This window comes from Cavia porcellus, unplaced genomic scaffold (genome assembly GCF_034190915.1).
Source record: "Cavia porcellus strain 051 isolate PalLab524CR breed Dunkin Hartley unplaced genomic scaffold, mCavPor4.1 scaffold_22, whole genome shotgun sequence".
In the NCBI taxonomy this organism is placed as follows: domain Eukaryota; kingdom Metazoa; phylum Chordata; class Mammalia; order Rodentia; family Caviidae; genus Cavia; species Cavia porcellus.
This window is the reverse complement of record NW_026947505.1, coordinates 5749749-5758483: the sequence shown is the minus strand read 5'-3', so window position 1 is coordinate 5758483 and position 8735 is coordinate 5749749. Positions and strand designations below refer to the sequence as shown.

At 39.7% G+C, this 8735-nt stretch overlaps 1 protein-coding gene across 2 annotated transcripts in view; it reads right to left on the bottom strand.

The window, feature by feature from the left end:
* Window positions 1-951: 951 nt before the first annotated feature.
* The window catches only part of Arfgef3 (ARFGEF family member 3), a 135229-nt gene continuing 127445 nt past the window's right edge, over window positions 952-8735 (bottom strand). For both annotated transcript variants that reach the window (XM_063233364.1, XM_003465655.4), the window contains one exon: window positions 952-8320. In XM_063233364.1, the coding sequence (XP_063089434.1) occupies window positions 8129-8320 (192 nt within the window). In that variant the 3' untranslated portion in view covers window positions 952-8128. The remainder of the gene's footprint in view (window positions 8321-8735) is intronic.

The window sequence follows — 8735 nt, the reverse complement described above, 5'->3', positions numbered from 1 at the left end:
TTTGTGGCATTCTTAAACGAGAGATTGTTATTGGATCAATCCTTTAGCAATGCCTCCCCGATTAAAAGTATTAGAGGTCTTTCTTGCCTCCAAAAAAGATCTGAGTGAGACAAGCCAAAAGTTTATTTGGCAAGTGCAGGGTGCAAGTGTGAGAAACCTCCTCCACAGAGCAAACTTGGGCCAATCAGGGAAGGATAAAGTCAAAAATAAAGGTACATCTTGGGGGGGGAAAGAGAGGTTTGCTACCAATAGCTACCAATCGCGGGCCCCTCCTGGCATCTTCTCTCTCTCTCATGTCCTCCACATCTCGCAGGAGCCTGTGAGAAATTCTCCATAAGGGGTGCTGGGAATTATTTGGCACTGTCTTAGGATCTTGTAATTAACAGGTAATTAACTTAGACCCCGGCCAGCTTTGCCGTGCATGACCTCCTATCTCAACACGGTTGTGTCTAGTTTAGTTTTATTTCATCCTCGTAAGTGATTGAGTTTACTCCTCCCTCTCCTGGCCCTCCTTCCTTTTCTTTCTCCTCTTTCTCCTCCTAGAGATGCTGGGGAATTAAACCAGACATGGTTCCATTTTTCTTTTCACTACTGCTTGAAAATATTCCTGTAGTTGAGGGATTTAGTTGTCTATGAATAAAAGGTGATATTCTAATGGTTTTAAATGAATCATGCTATCCACTGACAATGAATTTGATATCATTTGTATGGAAAAGTTGGAAACATTGTAAAAAGTCCCTTTTTCTTAAAAAAAAAAGATGTGAGACAATGGTATATTTTTCTGCAAATCTGTTTTCTAGGCATATCTGAAATGGTTAGTAGTGACAATTTTGGTCATACAGGATTGGAAAGAGCCTTTTACATTCAGGTTTCTTTTGGCAGATTTCTATAAATGGGCTATTTTCATAAGTTATTTCAATACATTTATTCAGTAAAGTAGTATTTCACAGGTCAGATTTTTAATGCATTTGAAGCTTTATTCTACAACACAAGCAACATAAATACAGTATATTTTTAAAATATTTACTCTTTAGAATCTTAATTTTTCACCTCAGATAAAATATACACAAAATACACTTGCAAGCTTGCATACAGAGACCTGATAAACAATGGACAGACAGAGTATATCAAATCCAACAGTTATAGCAACATATAAAGGAGAAAGAGTTTTCAGGTTTTTTTAATATGTAAATGTGACCAAATTTGAGTAAGAACACAAAACAAAAATTATACTTCCTTAACAAGGCCTTTGGAATAAACAAAATGCTTCAAGGCTCCTGGTGAACAGGGTTGCAAGGGTGAATTTTACATTTTATATTTAAAATGGTATACTGATGCAAATCATTAGAGCGATACCTCTCTTCACTTATTTATAATTTTTAATGAAAATAAGTCGATTCTTTGGTATAATACAAGAAAGGATAAAATGACCTATAGCCCCCATTGGCTTTATCTAGAATGGGAGATGGGAGTGGGGGTCTGTTTGTGATGTAATTTATTTAAACTTACTCTTCTTAGAAAAGCAGGAAAAGCATCTTGAGAATGGTCTTTTGGCATGATTAGGGCAATAAACATATTACTTGGAGCTCCTCACCCCAACATAAGTCAAGAAACAAAAATAAGCTTTCTTCAAGGTGCCTCCTCTGGCCCATCATGCCGTGCCTGGATATTTTACCAGGCAGTTTCAGTGGGAGCAAAACCAAAAGTGTCAGAAGCATTCATCCTCCTCCCGCTGTGCCTGATCAGTGAGAAGCCAGTGTTAGCAGAAACACTGCCAACAAGACCAGAAGAAAGACCTCCAGAGGGAACAAAACCAAGGAGCTTGCCCATGCTCGTGAGGTAGCCGTGGGTGATCCTGGGGGCCGTCATTATGGGTGCTTGGACCGCCTTCATTTTAAGAGAAAACTTAGTATTTTACACGTTACTCCAAAAGTGGCTTTTATGTTTCACCCACCCCTTTCTGGCACCAGTTGGTTAAACACTTTGAAAATAAACTATTCCTAGAGATTGATTTTTTAAAAATTTAATCTTAGAATCAGTTATTCAAAGAACTAAATCTGTCATTAAAAAGGGTTATGAGATGCATGAGGAAAAAATATCTTCAATTATTTCTATTTATAGAGGCAAGACTTGAATCCTTGATATCATTAACACTCTAATATGCTTTCTGATCTCACTAATTCTAGTGCCTATAATTACTACATTCCACTTATACAATAGTCTAAGTTAACTTAAGTGAGGTCAGGGTATTTATTAAGCATAACTCTTTAGAGAAACTTTATTGAATCAATAAGAATTATATGCAAATAATATAGTTTATAAGTAGATGACGATTTTAAGAAACTTATTTTTTTTCTCAAATCCTTCTGTGGGTCCTTATTTTTTAATGGGAAAAGAATTTCTAAAGCTAATTACTTGAATAAAGAATTAAACATAAACTAAGGCCCCATCTATACTTGAGTTAACATGATCTCATTGTTTTCCCAAAGCACACTGATCCACTTTTTAGTTTTCCCATCATTTGGAAGATGAGATAATACAGTCTCCAATGTGCATGTATGCGCACAAATTTACCAAAAAGTCAAAGCAAGCACATCTACTACTCAAAAGAGAGTTAGTTCATTTTGCAAATTTCCATGAAGCCTTTTGGTAGGCTCTTTACAGATGTATGAAATTCAGATGCTAATTAACACGTTAAATGACAGATGAAGACAGAATGAGCAGTGTCATAGTGTCTTGAAATGCTGATATTTCAATGACCAACGTGAGGTGAAAAACAGCTGGCAAGCGAGCACCTACTCACAAACCTCTATAAGCCAGGAGCCAGGCTGAGATGAGCCAGCATGGAAAGGGTGTCATTAAAACGGTATGGAAAGAAATGCAAACACCACGTATTTAAATTTAAAATCACCTTCAGTACAAGTCAAAAAGTCAACATGATACAAACGATCATTCATAGAATCAATGTTTCTAAATACAAAGACAAGAAGCTTAGATTTATGTCACTGTTCCATAGAAAGATACATTCATTGTCTTCTAGCATGTAAAAACCTACTGTTGGTGTAATAAACCCGGACATTGGGGAGAATGAATAGGAATGTTGCAGGTAATCCAATCCCAAGTTGCCCAAAGGCAAGTTCAGTTTTTCTCCAGTGCTTGAGAAGCCAGGCTGATCTTAAGAAGGTGGAAGCTGGACTTTTTTCAAAAGCGGTGGTTCCACAGCAGCAGAATTGGCTTCACTGGAAAACTTGTTAAAAATGCAAATTTCCAGGTCTATCGCATCAGAGACTCTGGGCATGACCCCACCCCCAAGTGATTCTGATAGATACTGAAGTTTGAGAACTCACTGTTTTAAGACCAAAGGAACTGGACAACCACTGGCTAGACTGACAGGACAGGAACCAGCAACACAACTGATTTCTGTGGTTGAAAGGAGAATGGGTGAGACTCACTAGTTGTGTAGTACCTCTGTCATTAAATGGTCAGCCAGTCCCTGGAAATTTTGCATCATTATATAAAGATCTAGGGAAAAGGTTCTGGTGTGCTAGAGCTGTGGAGTTCAATTCATAAGTAGTGCTACTGTTTGTAAGGATTTTGAACAATATTTTCAACTGAATTTCTTCTAGACAATCTCAGGATAATTTCTTCCCTAAAGTAATATTATTGTGTTTTGGAAATTCAAGTGATATCCTGTTCCAAAAATCTTAATGAGGTTATATGTTACATCTACATCAAGCACAAATATTATACTTTGGCCAGAGGGAGAAGATCTTCCAGACAAATGTATTTTTTTAGATTGCTCTGCTAGTGAATAAACAGAACAATTTTTGAGATGGTATGATTATAAATCTTTTACTTTCTGCAGTACTGGGGATTGAACTCAGGGCCTCTCACCACATTAGGCAAGTGCCGTGTCATTGAACTACATTCTCAATGCACACATCAAACTTTTAACTAACACTGTAAATCTTTCCCAATATCAAGATCATCTTTTCAATAAAAAGTGCTGAAAAAGGTTCTTACGCTTCTCTAAGGCCACATTAGATCTTGCTGGGCTCACCTCAGTGGTCCCCAAGCACATGGAGGTTTTGTCCGCAGGTTACTGCAGGACCCTGGAGTTAGTCTTCTTGTCTGCAGAGCCTGTGGGAATGTTGCAGTATGATGGCACAGGGGTGCTATGGACATTGTCCTGATGCCCTTAGTACCTGGATCTTTAAACAATCTTGGCCACCTTGTTGCTTCCTCTTTCTAGAATGTGCCTTTTGAAAAAAATGGTTATTTATATTGCATATTTCCAAACTTCGATGATGACCTACAAATTTAGCACTTCTCAGAGAAGCAAGTAAAGAGGCACTGTTGGCTACAGGGCACTTTATTCTGAGTCAATTAATATTTTATTAGTGTTTGGAAAGGTTTACAAATTATGCATGCCATGCCGGACCCAGACTGCCCTGCTTTTCTGTATTAATAGCTGGCCACGAATAATAGCATTCTCTCATTCATTAATTTTCTAAAGTAACACTAAATGGTTCCCTTATGGTTCAAGTTTAGATTTTGATGTCCTTTATTTTTGAACACAGATCAAGCAAATATTATTTTCACTGCCTACTTCCTTGAGAAACTCTTCCTCCCACCTCCGGACTCTGCACTTAGCACGTGGGCTGGAGAAAGTCTCGCCTTTGGTCTAGCAGCATTTCTTGTGTAACCAGCTTTGCCTTTTCCTTGTGATGTAGGGGCTAATGTCTGAACTTCTCTGGGTCTACGTTCTAATCTGGAGAGATGAGAAACATGAGAATTGTTTCCCAAAGTCACCGTCAAAACTGAATGATACAGGTGAAGGTCCACACTCAGGGGCTTGCTGTTATCACTTCTACACAAAGGTCTTCATTCTGCTTTGATGGGAATGACCTTGATGGCTTTTCCTTTCTGAGAAACCATTCTGTAAGCAGAACAGTGGTGGACTGGGGGAGGCCGCGGGTGTCTATTATACAGCTTCACTGCCTTGCTACAGGCAAGGAGGCTTCACCCTTCCACAGACTCTGCACGCCTTCCGAGAACACCGAGTGTGGAAAGCCTGGTAATCACCACACCAGCACATCTCACATCAAAGTACTTTTGGGTGAGATTAACACTGTTGTCACACTGTACTTAAAATATTTTAATCTGAGATCTTATATAGTTAGCAGCGCCCTTCTTTGAGGCAGAGAAAGCCCTACAGAGAGTGCGTGGCCCTGGCTGGGCTCTCAGTCAGGGAATCTTACGCTCAGCGTTCTCCCCATGCTGGTTCTAGGAAGCACATTTTACCAAAATGCAAAGTGAGGGACTTTCTCTCTGGGAGGGGACATTGTCTGCCAGCTGTTATGAATTACCACCTTTTCCCCTCAAGATTCTCTTGCAGTCCCACTGTTTTTTCCCTCCAGGGCCTTTGCACTGAGCTATATCGCCAGATATATATATTTTTTTTAATTTGGGGAATGCTCTCGCTAAGTGCCTGGGCTAGGCTCAAACTTGGGAGCCTCTTGCCGCAGTCTCCCAGAGTGCTGAGACTATAGGCATGCAACACTATGCCCAGCTTTCAGTCCTACTCTTTAGAGACTACACCGCATTAAGCAATGTCCTTTTGAAGACTGCAGATAGTTCTGGGAAGCACTGCTGTGATCTAACTACTTTCCCAGCTGACACTGGTCGTGGACTTGGACGTCAGGTAGGCCTGGAGCTGGGCATAAGAGTCTATGGCATTCAGAATGAGTGGGCTGTCAGCAAGATGGGAAGGTACCCAAAACCTTCTACAAGATTGTAGGTAAGGGCTGCGTACACTTCCTCATCTTTTTATCCTTGGGCTCATAGCCAGACTGGCACAGAACAGTTTGGACACACCATGGGGAGACTGATACACGTGAGCACGCCTTAGAGTCTATGATAGAGAACCTGCAAGAGAGTGAATTCTCGTTTCTAAACAGATGTCCTGGACCCTGAGACTGCTTCCTTTGAATCCGTATACTTTACGAAAGATCACTACATATAAGCATTTCATAAGTACTCTACTTCTGTATTCTGGTTTGTTGACCCCCTGCCCGTAAACTGTAGAGTGCCTGAGCCATCAAAAGAAAATGACCATGGTATGCTCCTTGCACTGGGAAGAAAAAAAGTCTATCCAACTTTTAGTTCCACAAAGTACACAGTTTCAAAAGTTATAGATAAGAACACAGCTGTTTGTTATTCCAGTAATTCATTGTCTGTTAAGCACAAATAGTTGGTCTGTTTGAAAATGCGAAGTATTGTCCAGTGAGAAAAAACTGAAGGCAAAGAGAATGTTTTATGGAACTAGAAAAACTTCCTCTGGATACAGTGGTTCTCTCTAGAAGTGCAGTGAATAAGAAGATTTTCTTGTTTGGTCAACTTAGTGAGAAAACATTGCCCTGCTCTAAGTTGGCTGATAACTAGATAGTTCTCAAGGGCTAAGTTGATGAATACTATCACTGGCTGAAGCTTAGTCCATTTCAAAGCCTCACTTCAACACTGAAGAGTTGACGTTTAGTTTTTATTTTTAATGATGACATATGAATACATTTTCAGGTGCTGGTAAAGTACCATGCATGCTTTAGCAACCAACTCTACTTTCTAGAGTGTATAGAAGTGGACTTGCATGAGAGGCTCAATCATTATTATAATGTTAGAAATATAAAATACATCAGAGTAAGAACTGGGGGTGTAGCTCAGTGGTAGACTGTGTGCTTAGCCTGAGTAAAGCCTTGGTTCAATCCCCAGCCTGGTACAAAAAAGTGTGTGTACGTACGTCTATATATATACACATACAGTCATAAAATAAAGGCTTTAAACTCATTTTCTAGTAACACTTAGGGAAAGAAATAGTTACTTAAAATATTGGGACACAGCTCAGTGGCACAGTGCCTGCCTGGCAAGCACAAGGTCCTGAGTTCAATTCCTAGTACCCAAAACACCCAAAATAAAACCACCTAAAAAACACATAAAAGGACTTTAAACATATAGAGATGCATTTTAAATAGAAAAAAATAATTTTCAAAAATTCACTCTGTCCTTTAGTCTTTTCTTCTGAGACTAGCTTGTTGCTAATTTCATGTTTGTCACGTCATGTGTCATGACGGCCCCCTTTCCCACCCCTTCCAGCTGTCTCCCAACCCCACACTTCCTGCCCCCTTCCCTGAGAAGTCTGCTTGCCGTCTGGAGGACTCAGTGCCTTTCCTCCGAGAACACTAATGTAAAGTGAGTTACATCTTCATATTTGGTTCTCTTAAAAACCGAGTGTGGGACCTTAGGTTCAGATAGTCGTGGGGCATAGAAATGTCTGTGCAACCAAGGACTAAGGCACCTTTTTTCTTTCCTTTCCTTGTTGTCTCTTAATGATAGATGCGTCAGCCAGTACCATGGGATCCTGTGTATTAAAAGGCTGCCAAGCCAGATTTACAACTCTGCTAGGAAAGAATTTCTTTTTTTAGAAACAGAAAGGCACAACAGTACCTTACAGGGGGGAAGCTAGCGAATATTAACCTGAAAATCTTAACAATTTAGGGATAATGGTGAAATGTTCTGGAGTATTTCACAGCAGAAATCATCTGTTTCTTGCTTGTGGTACTGAAAAATACCTTTTAGTAGCTATTTTCCTCCCAGCCAAACTCATAATCATAAATTTTTTTCTAACTAAATAGGAGTGTTTTTACAGCAGCTTGACTCACGAGCGGGTAGTTCCTTAGGAATTGCATTCCCTTTTAAGATGATGACCCCAATGGATCTGTGTAGTGTTTTCATAGCTGTGGTCTTTGAAAATGATCCATCTGGGGACAACATTGCAAGCAAAAGCACTTGGAAATAAACTTCAGGATTTAGAATTATATCAAGGACTGTAGAATCTTCTGTGATAATGTACAAAATCAGAAGATCACTTGTGTTATCTGGATGTCACCTTGGTATCCAAGATGGCCCAAGGCTTGTTAGGGAGTGGTTGGAAAGTATTTTTTTTTTTTTTAATCTTAGGGGACATTTTTCTGTCTTACATGGGGCTGGTAGTGGGGAAAATGCTATCAGTTAGACTAGCAGGCGGACTCTAACTCTGGCTACTGTACATCCTCGGAGATGGAGTTCAAGTCTTCTACACAATGATGTCATAGACGCGGCCAACTCTGCCCAGCCATTCTCGCACTGCCTGGCGAACTCTGATGTCGGTCACGTGACAGGTCAGCTGGCTGATGCACGGGAACACTGCGGGCTGGAGGGCGGTGAAGGTCTGGTCTGGGAGGATCTGAATCTGGTTGAGGACTGTTAGCACCATGTTGGTCCATGCCTAAAAGAAAGGATTCAGGAGAATTATTGGCCGTTTCATGATTTCAGTGGGCAGTGTGATTAGGCCCTACCAAACTGCAAAGGGGTTTTCTTAGTCCTTGGCTATCATAAACTCATTTTTAATAATTTAATGTTCTTGTAACTGTGGTTTTTAACTTCACATTCAGGATACGCAGAGATTCCTAACATTAAGGATATCTTATTTTTAGCTTTTTGTAAACTACTAAAATCTTGTTTAATTTTTAGATTAAAAAATTCTCGCTTGTTCATAATGAAATAGTGATATTCTAGTAGTCTTGCAGTACCTAAATTTCTTGGAATAGTTGTGCCTAATTTAGGATAACTTTTAAAACTATTAAGCAAAACCACAAGGCATGAGAAAGCAATTAAGATGTATGGCTTGCCAAGGCTTTCAT